Here is a 19877-nt window from a genome sequence, read left to right on the forward strand (position 1 = left end):
TTCAGATCACCTGAACAATCATTCTCACAGTTTGCTTGTTTACAAGATATTCTCTTATTTTCAGTCTGTATACTGTTTCAGATACAAAATGTACTTTTACCTTTAGACCTATCAGAGTTCTGGGTCATTAGTAAATAATACTTTTGGTGACGAAAGGACCTATTTGCAAAGGTAAAATACAGAATGTGAGTTTGTTTCTTCCCAGAGCTGAAAAGTAATTTACATGCTCTAAGATACCTTCTGCACAACCCCATTTCCTTACATATAAAGGAAGCCAAAACCTGGTTAAATCTTACTCTGGGGGTTGCAGTAGAGCTGTGGTAAGGCTGCTTTATACATCAACAACTGTGTTTTGGATTCACGCTCTAATGACCCTCAGTTCTTTCCTACTTTTTAGAATTTAGCAGAGAGCCCTATAAACAGGTGAACTAGAGTAATCAGCCCACCGAATATCAGGAACATTGAAACTTCAGCTTGTGTTTTCTCACCAAGAGTCTGCAGACAATTTATCTCATCTTGATCATGGTCCTAAGGTGTCAGTGACGGAGCTCTCCTCTACTCAGCTGTGAAGAGGGCAGGGTTCACATTTCAGCACTCAACATACTGCTGGTGTGCTGTCAAGGGCTGGGTGAAACTCATTATGGAATGAATAGCTCTCATTGTGTTTCATCAAAAACTGCAATATGAGTTTCTGAAAGGACTATGAACCTCGGTTATACAGGCAGCTGCTTCAAAACGAAGCAAAAATTTCTGAACTAACAAAGGAACTAATTAAAAAACCCCTCAGACTTCTGAGCTCTTCCTTTGCTAAGCTAAAATATTGTCGCAAATGAAAAATTTATACACAGATAAAACATAGGAGCTCAAGAAATTAACTATGGATGAGGTGCTAAGCAGGAATGACCGCAGTGTAATTCAATTTGGCAGTCTTGGGCTTCAGGTAAACTGGATCAGCTAAGACTAGAAAAATCTGTCAAAGGACTTGAAAGAGATTTAAAGCCAGATGACTGACCAGAATAATGGCACACAGCATTACAACGTACAGCAATGAAGAATGGACAGACTAATTTATACAATGAAACTACAAAATGTCCTTTCTGTTCAACACGGACCATCAATTTAAATGCCAATAAGGTACAAAGAAAGAATTTCTAAAGAAGAGGAGAGAAAAAGCAGAGGACATATAAGTTCCCTGTATTTCTATCTGTTGAGTTTTCTTCTGAGCAAGTCAAGAGACTGGATGGTAGAGAAGAGGAGCAGGTTTGTTTCTTTATTAATATTTTCAACTCTTAACTATGATATTCTCTTGACTTCTTAACTCATTAAACAAATGAACAAACCCCTTCACATTATGCTTTACTACTAGAGTTATTTAGTCTTCCACATTTGATGATCACTGATTGTAACAACCAACTAATTAGAATGGTTTGTTTTGTTTCATAGAAGAAGATGAGTTCTGTGGCGATCAAAGCTAAAGGCTAGGTAAATCAGCAAAGCAAAGCTCCCAACTGTCACTCCCCATACATATTAAATAACATTTTTCTAGATATTATCATAATAAAGCTGTGACAGAGTTAGAATAAAGCCAGCATAAGCAAAGCGTACTGGTTCTTACTAAACTTCATATAGTATGAGTGTGGGTGACACAAAGACAATTCTCTTTATTAGCTGCATGTGCGGATGATGGATTCAGTCTGGGTCGAAACTGGGACTGCAGTAGAAAGCTGCTCTAATCCCAAACATAACTGTCAGGACAGTTCTGTTCCTCCAAATTACAGTGCTGAAAGATGAGAAAAAACTACAGATGAGAATATAGTTTAGGCCAGACGACAAATAAAAATACATAAAAATACACAGGAGATAGAATATATCAGTGAAAATAATTGGGATTCAAATAAACTGCACAGCATGCCTTAGTCCTTGGGTGTATTTTCCTTTTTTTGGAAAAGTAACATAATTTTGAATTTTTACAGGGTTGTAAAAGAGCCTCAAGGTACAAAAATTATTCTTTATTTTAAAGCTGTGTTATGTTGTATAGATGTTTATTCAGATGTGGGAGATAACATAAGCCCTCATTAAAGGACAAGACCATTTCTTTGCTAAGTGCAGATCTAGACAGGAGGAAAGTACAGAGAGTGTCGGAGAATATTTATTTCAAGGCAAGTTTTTCTGCTAGACTTAAAATGTAATATAAGCAAGATACTGCAACAGTTAGAGTGATCACATCACTAAGCGTTCACAACATTTGTGAGATTTTTTTTTCCTGAATCCTGCAGGTCTAGTAGCAACTCCTTTGAACACTGAAGCATTTGCTTGTCCTGGAAAAGTATAAAGAGAGATAATGATAGAAATTGCCTATTCTTTAGTATGCAAAAAGAACTCTAAGAAAAAAAGGCTAGTTGAGGGCGACTGGGAAAGTCATCTTTGCAATATCTACTTATTAAAGATACTATCTCAGAAAATGGAAAAGTAAGGAGACTGGGAATTTTTTTTAATAGTTGGCATTTGTCAGAAATCATTGAAGACCCAGGCAAAGGATTTCATCTTTCAGAAATAATAATCGAATATGCTTCATATCTCTACCATTGTAGAAATAAAACATGAAAGCAGCAATGCTAGATCACTTCCAAATAAAGAAAAGAGGAAAAAAAATGTCTCCGGACACTTTTACAGGAGCAAAGCCTTACTCCATCTCTTGAGATAATAATGAAAAAAATAATGTCTAATTTTCTCTAGGTACAAATGATAATTGAATACTGAAGTCATTTGGGGGAACTGTATGCTATAGACTCTCTTCACAACCTTAGCGTAAAATATATTTGTCATATCATCAAGACAGGAGGTGGTGATTAAATCAGCCTGATTTTACTGACTTCTGAAAGGTGGTATGGTGGGAAGTCGTGGGAGTGGATTTTATTTACCCTGGTATTAACAATAGCAGCACCGACTCAGTTGAGCTTGGGTCCCAGCTGAATGCCATAACTGAGTGAATTTTCATAATTAATGAAATATTTATTGGGTCAGACATGGACAGATACCAATTTGACAGCCCAGTGACTAGGGCATTCACCTAGGCTGATGAGACCAAATCCCTTCTCCAATTAACACAAAGAGAAAGGAATAAAAGCCATAGGTTTTGAGGGAAAGCCATAAAGAAAAGCCAGCAGCCACTTATTGGAAGATCCAGAAGACTATTCCACCTGAGTCACAAGGCTTTAACCTCTCTTTTTTACATTCTACTTTCAAGGTCTTTTCACCATCCTCCTCACATTTCTGAGGCAAGAGACTTTCTTGTCAGGAACTATTCTGTACATTCCTAGGAAATGTTTTGTTGAATTGACAGGAAAACCATTTTGGCAGAAAACTCCAGATCAAGTATACTCACTACTTAAAGCTGAAAGCTTGTTTTCATCTTAAGCCCATTTCTCTTTCCACTTTCTCAAAATGTTCCAGTGTGAAAAACTTCTCATTAGGAAGCTGAGGGCAAACTGAGACGACAAAGACTGCATAGATAATTCTACAAAGTTAAGAGCTAATCCATGAAAATTTAAAAAAAAACCCCGATTTAAGTACTGTACCTAATTGCAATATTTGATTTCATAGAGGTGGCAGTTTTACATTTGCTCCAATACAAGATTTTTTTTTTTTCTTTTTATTTTCAATATACTAATTAGAGTCGGAAGTAACTCTGTGGAATCTGCTAGAAATTTTGACTTTTTAAATGGCAATCACTGAACATTCTGTATTTACTTGCAATTAATCTTTTAGGATTTCATTGTTAAAGTAGAGAACATAAATCCAATAATTGATAGCAAAATGAAGGCTTGATAATTTTCTCTTAACTAATTTGAAAATTTGTTAATCTTCCTGCCCCGCTATTCCAGAAAGATTTAATAGGACAGATCTGTAGAAATGTTTCCTGGTAATTATGCTTCATTAATGTAACAGAATCTATCGTGACATATTTGCTATTTATTTATTTATTTTAGACAGCTTTACATTGTAGCCAGTTAAAGTGGCTTAGAATGAATATACGGTTCTGGATTAAAGACATACCACTGAGAAAGGTGAATATGGATTCTCCAAACGTAAAATGACCCCATTGGCTTCCAACTGTACAGGCATGTAAGTATGAGATGGGCTTTAATGAACCTATATTTTCCTGTCGAGGAAAGTGAATGTTGGGGTTCAACACTGTCTCATGAACAGCCTCCAGACCATCAAACCGACCAGGCCAAACCCTGAGAGCTGTGGGGTTCTGAAATGATAACTCTTCTCAGTTTTTAGAAGTCATGAAGAGGGTTGCTATAAGATAAAATCTGATCTTTTGTCTACTGGCACTGAGAATTTAGTACTGACTTTCACAGCAGATGCAAGGAAGACAGAATAAGCGGAAGAGCTCAAACTACAGAACAGAACTTCCTTCATATCCTTTTTAGCTTTTGAATTTCAAACATCTGAACGCCTCTTCCAACTATTAGAGAGATCACACAGGAGTTTTGCACTGGTGATATAGACTGATTACAATGCACATTGACATGGTGTTACCTTCCTTGACTCCCTTAAAAAATTGGCTGAACAATAAGAAGTGTGCAGTATTACACAGCAATATCAAGATTTTTTCTTCCTCTTTTTTTAAAGATGCAGAAGATGCTCACGGGAATGAAGCTATCATATATTATAAGACTGGTTTAAATCTAGAGATACAAGCAATATACCTTTCACAAGTGTGCTGTGGTATTACTTTTTTGCCTAAAAATTTAATGGCACAGCATTGCCTTTCTATAGTTAATTTATAAGTGGAACAGAGATACCTGAAGAGACATATTTAAAGAAGCAAAATATTTTGGGTTGATTTCTAATCATCATTAGTACTCCCTATGTACAGAGCTTTAAACAGACTGTACTTTGGTGGCTCATGTCCATAAATAATGTCATTCGTGGTTCATTGGTTGAATTAATCTGATATAAAATGACTAAATTGAAAATCTGTAGGTTGAGCTCTTGATGAGTTCTGGCAGAGCACTAAGCAGGCAATCATAAGCTTATTAATGAAAAGAGAATGAAAGAAATTGAAATATTAAAGAAGGAGGAAGTAATAGATTAAAAGTTAATTTTGATAACATAACTTGCACCAAATAAGAAAATGATTGATGCAAGCAGTTCCTTTTAATTGTTTTCATATGCTATTTCGTTCAAAAGAGTGCCATTAGATGGAACTGCACGGCTGTAAAAGGGATAAAACGCCCAAGACTACCTTTACCTTTTTCAACTTCTTATATTAGCTGTTATTTATGCCTTCATTGCTAATGTATTTTGGAACTGGCAAACCCATGTGGAAAAGCTCTTCACAGTATAAGTTTTTTGCAACCTCTAACTCAAAAATAAAAGCCAAGATACTTGCTGATGAATTCCTCAGGGTGGTCTTGGCTACGGCTTCATCATTTTTCCTAGTGAAGCCTTGTGCCCGAAATTATGAAGGTTGTTGAACAAGATAGGAAATTCAGGAGAACTCCGCAGAAAACTGCATCCACCTTTAGAGAAGTCAAAGTTTTCCACCCAACAGAGCCATATGCACAGGGTAGAAAGCTGTGAGCTATGCAAGGCGAAGGGCGTAAAAGAAGAGTCTGGCGCAACTCATTAGAATTTTAGCCTATTGTTATCAGTCCCTTTCACTGCTATTGAAAGGCTTTAGAAGCAATAACTGGAAAAACTCTGAAGTGTAATGGTAAAATATAGAACTGTTTTACGAACAATAAAGATCAATCTTTTGTAGGTTTAAAAGTTATCTATGTTGAATCTGCACCACATTGAAGAGACACAATTGTAAAAAGCAGCAAACTGACCAGCATCAAATGAAATGCAATATTTTTAAGGTCTAATTTGCAAATTTCATACCAAATATATTGTTTGTAATATTCACTGCAATTGGAATATATAATGCCATTTATCAAAAGGCAGATTTTTAAATGCTGCCCATTTAATACTTTTTCCAATATAATGGGATGTTGGAAATTGAAGAAAAGCTTTAATAAAATTCCTTTGCTGTAAACATCAGTCCCAATCTTACAAAAGCATGCCTTTTATTAGCACTAAAAAGATTTTTCCACTGAACACATTCATGTCCTGGGGCTTCTACAGCAAAAACCAGCAATAAATTTAGAATCTCCAGTAAACAGATTATTGTATAAATACAGAATAATTTTCAGAGCATTGGAGGTCATTTGTAAACACTACATAATAATTTCTGACTGACTGGGTTAGTCAACAATTTAAGATAAGAATAAACAGCAAAAATACAGCCACATATTAAATATTATTACAAATTTGTTTCCAGCAATCCTATGGTTAATACTTTTAGCATTAAAAAATACAAAGAGCGTGAATTGGGAAATAGATCCTTAATCTACTGGGCTATGGGAAACCCAGAAAGATTGCAGACTCCAGGTCCTGTGAGGAGTAATGTAGTCACAGAGAAAGTCAGCCAACAGCTCAAGGCAATAACACATGTATGTGACCTACAAGGTCAATGGTCAGATGTAGTCCTGCTGACAGGTGTGTGGAGAGCCTCCAGAGCTGTCCTCTGGGGTCCCACATCTTAATATACCTACCTGTTTGCATCTTAATAATAGTGATAATGATGATGTGTTAAGGTTGTTTGAAAAAGCATTGCAAACCCAGGAATTACCAAGCTATTCTATACGCAAAGCCTAACGTCTTCTTACAGGACAAGGATACAAAGGCAGCGAGTCCCATCCAACTTTATTCATTTGTTCATTATTCATTTGTTGGCAAATCTCTTGACATTTGCCAAACGGATGACATTTATACCAATTACTGTTTTCATTTCTTGCTCACTTCAGTGTGAGCAAGAGGAGCTTTCCAAACAACAAAAAAGCCAACGTTCCTTATGTTGCAAACAGCTCACAAACCAAGTCAGGAATAGACAAATGCCATGGAGGAGGTGATTGAACTTTTAACTCAGCCTTCTTCCAGATATCTCAAGGGAAACAGGAGCTTTTGGACGCTAACTTAGCTTTGGATGTTAGCTCTTGACAAGCTGATAAGAGCTATATCAAGAGATTTATATATGACTAATTCTGCAGTCAACAAAAGAACCCACTGAGATAGTAAAACTATTAAAGAAGAAACATTGTGTTGACCTTATTTTATCTTTCGTATATTTAAGTTCTCCTGCTGGCTTGCGTTCCCTATGAATCTGCTGCACAAACTTATCATAGACTTAGAGAATTATTTAGCATGGAAAAGACATTTAAGATCATCAAGTCCAACATTAATATTCACACATTGACCTTCAGACATGCATTTTCCACCATTATACATTTAAGTTTCATATTAGTCAGATCTCAGAGCTCTAAACATTGAATTTTATATATAGTTTATATGCAATGCTCAGCTTGTTATAGCTTGTATTTATTTCAAACTCCCTCTTCCCTCTCCTTTTGTTATCATGCTAATTAAAAATGTTTTGTTCAGAGAAAAGTAATTTTGGCTATTGTATGCTTCTAGTGAGATGAACACAAATGAAGAATGCTATGTACACATCCTTGAAACAGCAAATTGCACATGTATCTACCCAATTCTGGACTGTATATCAACCCAGAGGTACAGAGAACATCAAATCCAGAACCGTTCCCCAGAAAGCTCAGTTGAAAGCCCACCTGGAATATGGATTTCCGAATTGCAGATATTTTACTGGGGCTCATGGAAAGACAACCATAGGTTTAAAGCAGGCATGGATGAACAGGAACTTAAAAGAGGGGATTAATTTAAGAAATAAAGATTAAAATCTTAATAAGCAATGACTCAGCGGGAACATAATGCCTAAAGGTGTGTAAAAAGTTTAAATAGCAAGAAGACAAAGTGGTAATTTTGGGTTTCATTTCTTTACTGATCTCAGCAGCCAAGCCCAGTAAGCTCTGCTACAGAGGAAAACTGAGAAAATCAAGAGGAATGTCTTTTTAAGGGAACTTTTTTATAAGAAAAGAGTAAGAGCATTTGCTAAGTCTAACAAAACCACAGAAGGTCATTATTTCCAAATAAGTACTGGGGGACCATTGAGGAAAACTCCAGAAGTTTTAGCTGGATTTGAATAAGTTTAGGCTGGATATTAGCAGGTTTCTAACCAGACAGGTTGAGATGCTAAGGATTCTTCCAAATGGAATAGAGGAGGCAATAAACCTTATTATTTTTATGACAAAACTTGGTAGGCTAATGAAAAAGTTTCTCTGATACTGTTGTGGAGGGATTGGACCTAATGATCCAAGAAGTCATTTCTGGTCCATTTTTATATACTGCTAAAAGCGTACAACTAGAAATACCAAGAGCAGGGACGTTACAAAGCGATATTCAACCCATCCAATAATATTATATGTAAATGTGCAAACTATTTATAAATGTTAATTAAAGTGTAGAAGATAATAGGTTATTTTCTTATTCTATTCAGTATAATAACTTTCTGATGATAGCAAATGTATCCGGAGGTACTGAGGTGGTTTTCAGTGAGTGCTCTGATGCTGGTCTAAAGGGAGTTACGCAGCAGGAGAATGTCTCAATAACCATTGTATTTCCTTTTGTGCTGGCAGCATCCTCACAGGAAAGTACAGCACAGTAAGACAGGAGCTGCAGTAAAACACAATGACCTTAGCAGTAAGACATTGACCCCAGCAGCCAGGTGCTTGGTGACTGTGAATAAAATACAGTAAATCCCCTGTTGATAGCAAAAACAAGTTCATCTATTGCTATTGCCAGAGCAGACAGAGCTGAGGACTATACACTTGAAAATCCACTACAATAAGAGCTGTGCACTATCATATATTTCAAAAATTACTCATGTCCAATAGGGGACAGTCACCTTGCACTACTCTAATGAGCTCTAAAGCTGATGAACCATAACTAACAATGAGTTACCATTTCTGGGGAGTGAAGCGCAGAGTGGCTAATTGGCCTTGGGATGCAGAAGGTTTCACATCTGGGCTATTGGTGACAATCTTGTGCAGTTTCCATGGGAGATATCTGTGCTCTGCCTGATGATACTTTAGCATGTCTACATTTTTCTGTGGAAGTTTGAAAATGCATGGAAATGCCAAAATGCATCAGGCAAAACTTGGGCACATTTCTCTCTGAGTCAGGAACCATATCTGAATTCAGCTTTAAAGATGATGGCCTTTCTTAAAGTCAAGTAAAGTGGATCTTTTCTTCTACATGTTGGCTAATGTTCAGGGGTCTTTTACCTCTAAGTTTTGAAATACATTGAAAACAACAGCATATCTAGAGCTCAAGAAAAGCCAGAAAACAGCCTAAAAGATACACAAAGTCTTGTCTATTGAGGGGAGATACCATAGCCAGCTTCCTCCAGAAAATCATAAACTGGAGGATTTTTGTACAGAAACTGCCAGCAGCAAGTAGGTCACTCCCATGATTCAGAACAGAACTAGCTCATATCATCATGACTGATGAAAGACAGTCCCTCCACAGACTCTCCCTACGGTCTCTTTAGTTAAAAGCAATTTACCTTAGGCAGAGTTGAAACTGAGGAATGGACCACTTGGAGAACGAGACCTACAGTTTACAGATTATCCTGTTCAGCAGAGTAACACCTGATTTTAAAAACAGTGAGTGCTGCTCCAATATTTAAGCATCCTTGGACTAAATCCTGGGCTGTTAAAGATGGAGACTGTCTTAGAGGAAAAGCTATTGACCTTTGGGAGTTCATGCTTAGATCGTAATTTTCATAATCAAAATTTTAAAATTAACAGCAGTGCGGAATAAAGGAGGGAGCCAGACTCTTACACTGTTCTCTCTTAATATTCAGTGGTCCCCTCAAGCACTTGTAGATTGATGGCCCGTCATACCCTGTGCTCTCTGTCTTACTAAAAGGCAACTTAGCTCACGTAAGAAAAACAAACATTCCTGATTTCCATGTGTCTGTTACTTGTCTGCTGCAAAATCCAAAGTGTTTGCACTGCAGAAGAGGCATGTCTTTGCTGTGAGGCAGTCCAGAGATGAAATACTTTTAAAAGCTTGCAAGTTTTCTCTAAAGACTTGCACACATCACTTGCACATCACATTATGTGATGTACTCGGCTGTGACCTCAAAGGCCCCGCTCTCTTTGATTTTTCTGGATTCTCATTTATTTTTCTGGACAAACAGCATGAGCTACAGTTAAACTGTGCAATGTACCATGAGTGATTAGATATTAGGAAGAATAATTGTCTTTACAGAGTAATGCACTAAATTTTACAAATTACAAAAAAAAAAAAAAAAAAGCCTTTTACTCCATCCTGCTCATGTCTAGAACTTTAGTTCATAGAGGATTAAAATAATTCTCCCAGATTCTGTCAGAGGTACCCTTGGGAATAACAAGCCTAATTTTTGGCAATTTCCCCAGTACGATATATTTGTTTGAAAAAAACCTAATGCAATCAGTTGTTTTCTGTGAGTGTGTGTTTAATCAAATATATCAACACTCTTTCTTCTGAAGCAAAAATCTATGCCAGTAGATTAGAGAAATCAATGCTCAGCTTTAGGAGTGGGTAAAGTGTTTTGCATGAAAACATGCTTTTTTTTAGAGAAAATCAGACTTAGTGACACCAAAACAGTTTACCGAGAGACATAAATATTGTTGTTTTGTTACTTGGAAAAAAAAAATCCAACAAATTTGAAATGGCTTTATTTTTTCATCTAAAACAATGGTCAAAACACTTTCTTTTTGCTCTGAACTGGGCAGTCTTCTTCCCTTAACTCTGAAAATGTTAATCAACAAAAGAATTCATTTGGTGCCCATAAACAAATCTTCAGTAAAACTTAACTCATAACTGTGAATTCATCCCAGAACTTACAAAAAACTCTGGGGACGAGAAAAGTAACTTTTATATTTATGTTTTCTGCATACATTAACAATTTAATCTTCATAACGATTTTATTATAGAGCTGTATTATCCTAAATTATTGAGTGGAGTCCCACATCTCACCATTAAAATTATGGAGTCCTGTTACTCCAGGAAGGCCACAGTGTCCCAGAACACATTTTTTGGCAAGCTGCCTACCCACGATGGATGAACCTGTGCTCTACTGCAGCACCATGGAAAATAACCGCATTTTTCCTCAGCTAAGATTAAATAATAATTGAAAGAACAGCATTTCTACAGCAGATTTTCCAGATTTTCTGCATAATTTTGCCTGTCTTGCATCTGCCAGCTTACAAAAAAGCATCAAGATTTCAATAAAATGGGAGAAATTCACCCTGTTAGGGAGGTACATCCTTTCCCTCTTCATTTTAGGTCAAGCTGAAAGAAAAGCAGGGATTTGCAGAGAAGTTAGATAGTGACACTTGCCCTACTATTGTCTGGGTTCTTCCATCTTGCTGCTTGTGTTAGCCCTTTTGAGAAAATACATACAAGTAAAACACATATAACTAACAGCGATAAATATACCAACAGGAAGCTGAGCAATGTAAAGTTCCTTTGGGATATGCTTTCTTCCCTGAATTGTACTTAATACACAAATGAACAACAAATCCTTTCTGAATCAGCATGAAAATGAACAAGAGAGTAGGAAAAAAGCTATGAACACAGCAAGGCTAATTGGGGAACAAACGGACGTTATTAGTAGATCCAAAGATAATTAATCATCTCCCAGGTTTGGTTTTTTTACAGCACCTCATATAGATTGCTCATGTATTCAGGCTTTGATAAACATTGCCACATAAATCATGTGGAATTAAAGACCACGAGCTTAGGAACAAGCCCTCCCTCCCATCGGTCAGGGCACCGAGAACGTGGGAGTCAGGTTTTCAGCATGGGATGATCTTGCCCCCAAAGGAGGGCTTGGTGTTGTGCCAACCCTCATTAGCAACCAGGAGCAGAGCAAGGGAAAACACAAATGAGCACGAGTCAGAGAGGACAGCAAAGCAACAGGGTTAGGGGTTGCATGCCCTATATTTAGTACATTTTAAAAGGTAACTGTTTATCTAATACATAGACATTGAGGAATAGTGCTGGTTAAAATCCTTGCTTACGTGCACAATTTTTCAGTAAATCCCTAAAAGTGCGTTTACTGTGGTCAAAGATTTTTCTGTAATGCTCCCGAGCAGTTCTTGAAAGCAGGTGGGTCACTGACATTCTTGCAATTATTAATTTCCCTCATTTGTGAATTCCCTTTTAGATACAATTTGAAGCACACAAAGGGCACACAGAACAGCAGCGGTACGAAAATGCTGAGTCTCACCTATGGGGATGCTTTACTGGACTTGTTTTCAACAAGGTCCTTCCTAACCAGGAATGGTGTATCAAATGCAGGATTTGTAAAGGAAGAGAGGGAGCTCTGCCTGCTCGTTGAGTTGCCAGCATTGCCACGTTGGTCAGACCAAGCCTTTGATGCGTAATTTAGAAGAACAGATGTTTTACCTGGGAACTTGCCCAGAACTTAAAAAAAAATCTGTGAGGAACTCAGTAGTGGCCTCTTTTGTCAGCAGCAGTAGCCTCAAAAGTACTGAAGAAATACTGAGTGAATAGCTGGATTTCTAAGTCACAGCAGAGAAGCAGAGACGTTGCTTGATTACCTTTGTGAGCGACATACACCGCAGTGATGAACTAATTGGTGATTGCATGTTAAATGGACTGAACAAAGCTGCAAACTCTGGACATGTTAATATGCCCATTATTTTTTCATCAATCCTGTTTTCTCATTCTGTTCTTTTCAAAAAAGTCCAAGAGTGACATCTTTCCTTCCCATCGGCTGCAGTAGCAACACCAGCAGAGACAAATGGCATGAAGTTTTAACAGGATTGCAAATGTATCAGAAATCTTTGAGAGATATTAACTACTGCATTTCATGCAAAACTGAACTAATAAAGAGTCTTCCTCATAGATCATGTCCAAATTGAAAGAGGTTTTTAATCCACACAAAAGATTTCATAAGGCTCTATCATTAGTCCAAGGGCTATTAAGCATATAAGAAGGTACCTTCAAATTTATCTTTTACACACTCTTCAATCACTGCTCAGTCTTGCCTTTTCTCTTAATGCCCTGTTCAATTTGTACTGTAAACGCCTTCGAGGATGTGCTGACAAAATGCTATTATCTGTCTGAAACACCTCTTGGACATCTTCTCCCTTATCTTCGAGACCCAGAGTTTGTCACCAGGTGACTGCGGAAGGGAGGGAAAGAGGGACAGGGAAGGAGGAGGTTGCACAGGAGGGGCCAGGCTGCCCCTGGGGTATGGGACTTCTGGCAGGCTCCTCTGGCACCCTGGGGTAACCCACCACCAAACCCACCAGCACCGTGAGCTGCTCTCCCACACACCCACCCCACGTGCCCGGCCAGCTGGGTCGGGGGATCCCACATCCAGCAGATCCACCAGGGGCAGGATGGAAGCCACAGCACTGTGCAATATGTGACAGCTGTGCTGCCAGATGTGTCTTACTCTACAGGCATGAGGCTTGCTCTGCCCGAAAGCCTTACAGGATGAGTTAGCCATCACGGAACCAGGGTCTGAGTAAACGTAAAATAACAATTTTTCATTTAACTCAGTTTTATACTCTGTTATTGGATTCCTGCAGTGGTTTAAAAAGTGTGCATTCCAGCACAAAGGAAATGAAACAGTAATGGCACCGCGTTGTCACTGGTGATTTCCAAGTCAGCTATACTACATTTGGAAAAATAGAGTTTCCTTGTGCTGCAGTTCTTCAGCCGGCGAGTTAACCAGGTGACACAAATCAGCATAGCTCTGCCTGGAAACCTCAGCAATAACGCAAGATGTTGCTCTCCTGATTATTTTTTGCTGAGCCTATGTGCTTTGTAAAGCCACCACAGTAAGTTGATAATGATGCATGAAATGGAAAATCCTTCTGAGCACACCCGAAAGCACTGCAGATGCGCAACGCAATCGCAATGGTGCTGAGTTATGCCATGGTTCTCACCATACATGCCCCCACACTAATGTATTCAGGCTTTCATTGGTTTTAAATGGAGGCAACTCCACCTCTTGTAGTGCGTTTACTCCTGATTAACACAGCCTTAAATAGGACTGGAGTCAGACATTCAGTGGTATTCAGGTCAGGCACACAAAAAAGAACAGAATGTTGTGGAACTAAAGATGAAAATCTTTCGTGGTGTGACTCCACTGACTCCAATCGGCAGAGAATTTGGCCCAGTTACTTTCCTCACTGACACGTCTACCCTCTGAGGCAAGGGTAGCCAGATATTTTGAGAATAAAACCACTTTGGGGACATATGTGCCACTATCACACATCAGCAGTAGCTCTTTCAGCATTAAAAAACTTGCTGGAAATTGTTTGGAGAATTTTCAAAGTAAGTTTTCAATACTTTTCTATTCATCTCCATAGCACAGTGCTACTCAAAGGTTAGCTGAAATAGCTGCAGGCAGTGGAGGAATCATAGAGAGATCACATGAAACACTGCCTGGTTTCTGGAAAAAAGGGATATTCAGCTCCTCCTCTATACCATTACTATGTACCATTTTCACCGCTTTTGGGACATTAAATACCGGAAATAGCTCAGAAAGCATTTGGCTCAACATCTATGTCTATATATCATAAGGACTAGTATATAACGCAAGTGCTTTAGATCATCCTAACTAGAAAATGTAAGGTACATAATGCCAAAAATGTCATTAGAATGTAAGCACTGCACATAGCCGCACTCCTAACATCCTTCTAGGCTTCATTCCATATTGGAAACCAAAGGTTAAACATACTGCCTCATGCACATTATACCGTTATCTTCGTATTATAAATCAAAGACTTTTTTTTTTTTTTTTTTTAACGGGATTAGCTTCCTCAGCCAGGTAGCAGTGAGATACGATGAGATGTAGTACTGGTACACAAGAATCAGATCATCCTGAATTTAGTTTGGCTCAAACAGTTGTGGAACTCAAATCTCAGCCGACAACACCACTTAGGGACCCGAATTCTTACAGGCAAATTTTTGCTTCTCTACTAAGTAGGGAAAAAAATTGGAGACCGGTTCCCAGATTTATCAGTCAAACATAATGAAAGCAAGACAACATATTTTTCTTAAGGTACAACCACTCAGCATTACCCATTACAGCCGTACAGGTTTTATTCAACATCTGTTGGCAAATGCAGGGGCTTACTTCTTCAGTTCTATTCTTAGTCTTGACTAAAAGAGATTCTGGAGTTACTCAAGACCAGTTTCCTTACTGGTTCTACTTGTTCTGCGTCCAAAATAGGGCAATGTTAGTTTATTTTCTATAAATTTGTTTATAAATTTCTTCATTCTTGATTGTTCATAGCATATTTCAACCTATATTCAGCAGACTTTTCTTTGTTTGTGAATAGCTTCTCTCAGTGAAGTTCTGAAGCTAATTTGAAGATCTGGGCCAAAGTTTTTAACATATTAGCTATTTCACGTGCTCTTAATTCAGTCATTCAACAATCAGATCTGGAGCTTTCTGTAATTATGTGCCTCCCCAGGGCGATGCTCTACAAAGTTCTACCAACATTTTTCAGTCTTTTACCAAATTTAAGCAGAGGTTTGATATATTTCTGTTTTTAAATTATGGGGTTTAATGTTCACTTTGGAGCTTTCTCATTTTACTTCTTCTCATCGTACTGGATGTCCCCGAAGACGCAAAAACCTCAAACAACATGAAGTTTCCTTACCTGTGTACCAGCTGCTTGCGGCTTACACAAATAGCAGTTTCATAGTCATGAGTGACACACACTTTATGTGGGCTGCACTTCACCTTCAAACACGGATCTTTGGATGGATCAAGGGCTATAAAAAAACAGACATATTAAAAAAAAAAAGTGAGAAATGCATATAAAGTTATCTCTTGGTTGACAGATGACAAACGGTTAGAATGAACAACCCCACATATGAGTGAATAAATACTTTGCCACTTTATAGCATGTATTGTTGTTTTCAGGCTGCATGCTAAATAGAGATGTATAAGTAGAAAGATAGACGAAGAGCTTAAAGACTCTGCATAGTGCTAATAAATTTAATTTCACAGATACTCCAAAATAGGTGTATTATTTTGTAGAAATTATTTTTAATTTTTACAGATAAGCCTCTCCTGTACTTAAAATGTTTAAGTAGAATAGCAGTGATAACAGTAAAATAATCCTGGGCTTCTTTATAACATTTTATGTGAGCATCGGTGCTGTCGGAAGTGGGATTAGAGAGCATGATGTGTTGTTATCTCAGAGCAAATATGCCCAAGCTGTTGTCCCTGCTGATACTTCCCAGGGAAAGTTCTTCCTCTAAAGTCAGTTCTCACACTTTTTATTCTCCTTCTGACACTATCCAATGTTACCCCTCTTGGTGGTAGCATCCCCACTTTGGTCTATGGCTTTTGTTCCCTGAGGAGCAATCACTGCTGCTTTGTCCCTTTCTCCAACAGCCAAACAGGAGCCTAATAGGATCTGGGGACAGACAGGGACATGTTGCTGAGAAATATATCTTCAGTCCTTCAGCCAGCCCCAGGGTGAATATTCAGTGAGCAATCTTTCTCTCCACAATTCTTAAGTTGCTGGAGAAGAGGACATGGGAGCAGTAAAGGGAATGTCTCATGTCTCTCCTGTTAATGTGATGGATATTTGATGTACTGCAACTAGTCAAGAGTCTGGAAAATGCACAAAAGTGACATGCAATCCTGCACTGGAAAGGATTAACCCTCAAAATTAACACAGATGTGCACATGCACACACCCCACCCCTCCCGCCCCCACTTATCTGACAAGAGTACTCAGAGACTGGAACAGCACAGCGACACGGTGCCAATATTCTAACAGGAGGCTCCTGCAAAGATGCTCATTTAGCTTGCGATAAACTGTTTTCCCCAGATGCAACAAAAAGACTGAGAAAGGTGCAGGGAGAGTCTGAGGAAGCCCTTCATTTTTTTCTCTCTCTATAAAACTGTCTCCTAACACTAAATAAAGAAATTAGCACATGGGATATTACACTAGGTTTTACTAGAACTGCACAAACACTGCACATACCTTTCTCCTCCCCTCAAATAAATGAAGATATTAAGCACATATCAGAGGCCTGATGTGGTAAAATTAGGATTTGGTTTGGGATGATGCTGTTTAGCACCCAAAGCGAACAAGAGGATCTGATCTCAGTGGAGGCAGGAGCTGCTCCTTCACAGAGGCAAGAAGATGATGGTGCATTGGGCACCGGGGCAGGCGCTGGAGCAACATCCTGATCCCTACAGAAGCTCAACAGACCATATTTATTGTCCTGCCAGTGTGCAAGCCTGCCTGCCCCTGCCAAGCTTCTATAGGCTGCTTCCTTAAATGAGTAGTGATTTGGTAATCCTTGAAATAAAAAAAAGAGAAGCGATACAGTGCTATGCAGGATACGCTCCAATTAGAGCGCTGATCCCACCTGGGAAAATCTCTTACAAATACTTTCGTGCAATCAAGTCCCATTTGAAAGGCTATCTATCTAAATTCATTCTCTCACAAAAGGATGCTTCTGAAGATCAGCAATAAGATGTATCTGCCTGGATGAATTACAAATATTCAAAAAATGGTTATGTGAGTACTTCAGAAGGGACATCACAGCCATACAGAGAAACTGCACCTTTAAGAAGTGATTTTTAGATGAGATCTTTTTTGACAATATTTTGCCATGGATTTGACTTCCTGTTCCTCTTCAATGCATCCTCAAATTCCATCTTACCTCTCCCATCCCTCCCCAGATAATGAGATGCTCTTGGAAATGGGCAACTGTTAATCTCATTTTTGGGACCGTGTAAAGCTCTTATTGCACATTATGATAACTGAGTTTCCCACTTTTACTGAATGATCAGACAAACTTTTAAAGGATTCTATTTGAAGTATAAGGAGTTTCAGTTTACTGTGTACCAAATTTCTTTATAAATGTACTTCCAAGAAGCAGAGGACTCTGTTTTCCTGCAGTGCTGAAGTGCTGCAGCTGTTCTGTGTCGGTTAAAACAGCCGTAGCGACAAGCTGGTACCACATTAACACCCATTACACACTTGTGATGGGCAATTGAGCATCACTAGTGCATATGTATTTAGTGGAATGCCTTTGGTGCAAGACACGGGAAATCATAAAAATAAAACAGAAGTGTTAAAAGCTTTTTCTTTTAAAGCCATTAAAACTGATAGAAAAGGTGAAGTGAGCAAGGAAGGAGAAAAGACCATCTGTTTCCTGCATCACAAACAAGGCGGCAACATGCAGTGAGCTGCCATTAGGAAAATACATGGGCAGTGCTTGAGGGGCCAGGGTCTGTCCCACTGGGGAGACCAAAGGCTGAAAAGGCTCTTCAGGGGTGTTTTGCTGTTGCCTTTTGGTGTTTTTTCTAAGTCAGACCAACAGGCAGATGAGCAGTAGCCTAGTCCCTGCTCTTTACATTCCTAGAACACAGGAGGTGAGATGGACATTCTTAATCCTCTCCCTTCGCTCTCACTGGAGACTGAGTTAAAGACTGAGGCAGGTATTTGACAGGGATTGAAATGGCAAGCCATGATTTCCCTACCTATCCATCTACCTAGATATTCTTAAACTGCAAACCAGAGTGAGATACCCTCTTCTGCAAAGCCTTTAATGGGTAAGCGCCACTTGGAGCTTGAAGAGTCACCAGAACGTAGGTTCAGTGGGCTGATAGAATTCAAACGTCACATCCATACAAAAAAAATTTAATGACCAGAACTTTTGCTGGCTTGCAGCTGGCCTTGCTCTTTTACTCGAGCACAAGCGTGTTGTCTGCTTTTGCTGGTGACCCATCCTTGATGCAAAATGCTGCATCAACAGAAACCCTTGTGCAAATTGGCTAGGAGCCCAGGGCTAATATCTGCCAACATTGTTGGATTACTGGAGAGCACTCTCTGGCCCAGTGCTCATAGTGTTCTGTCGGCCAGAACCTGCATAAGTGGGGTTGTGGGTTTAGCTTTGGAAATCAATACTAATTTGGCACGAATAAAAGAAGCAAGATTTAGGCCCACATGGTCTATGTGACATCATGCAGAGTTTTAATACTTAGCATTTTTTCATAGTAAACTTTACTGTAATTGGAGAATTACATCCACTTTAGGATGCTCCTTAGGTCTTCTAAGGCAATAGAAATGCATGCACTTCTGAAGTATGTATATTCTGAAACAGCATCACACAATACATTATTGTTAAAAGAAACACAACTTTCAAATATTTTGCAATTAAAAAATTGTCTATTGAGAAAGGAAAATATTGTTGAAGGGTCATCAGTTTGACGCAAAGGAATGGGGAAAAGATGTTAGAAATCCCGGTCACTATTTCCTTTTAAATCAGGTCTCAGTGTCTTGCTTCTAAAATCTGAAAAGAATAATAATGCTGGCAATAATAATAATAAAAAAATTTCCCCACCTGTGTGTTGGATGAGTTATTTCATTCATGGTGGAAAAGCTTATGAAGGTCCTTAAATGGAACAAACTAGAGAAGCATAATTTCTTATTCATTACAAACAGCCCTTATATACAGTTCAAAACAGTAGAAGGAAATTTATTCAATACAAGCAAAACCATGGGCTTTGCCAGAAGACGGCAAAAAGATCCATAATGTGGATGATTATTTCTCGAGATTTTTTACCACTTACGCAGAATGCATGATCCATATGAACATAAAAGGTCAAAATAGGGATTTATACATCTTCAAAGTTCCTCAACATGTTAAATAAGTTTGGAAGGTTGTTCTACTGCTAAGCAACACACGCCCTAAGGAGAGATCATAATAAGAAACAATTTCTGAAATATGCTAATCAAAGATCATGCTTTGTTAATCAGATTTCTACATGACTAGGAGCAGATGCTCATCATCTGCAGAAGAAAAGACCCTTGGGAATAAGATGAAACATAACAACCA

The 19877-nt window shown here is 38.4% G+C and overlaps 1 protein-coding gene across 1 annotated transcript in view; it reads right to left on the reverse strand.

Annotated features, from left to right (window-relative positions):
• Window positions 1-19877, reverse strand: part of SPOCK1 (SPARC (osteonectin), cwcv and kazal like domains proteoglycan 1) — a 301716-nt gene that overhangs the window by 108942 nt on the left and 172897 nt on the right. The window contains exon 4 of the mRNA XM_074155458.1: window positions 15669-15783. Within this exon, the coding sequence (XP_074011559.1) occupies window positions 15669-15783 (115 nt within the window). The remainder of the gene's footprint in view (window positions 1-15668; window positions 15784-19877) is intronic.

This window comes from Numenius arquata, chromosome 11 (genome assembly GCF_964106895.1).
Source record: "Numenius arquata chromosome 11, bNumArq3.hap1.1, whole genome shotgun sequence".
Lineage (NCBI taxonomy): Eukaryota > Metazoa > Chordata > Aves > Charadriiformes > Scolopacidae > Numenius > Numenius arquata.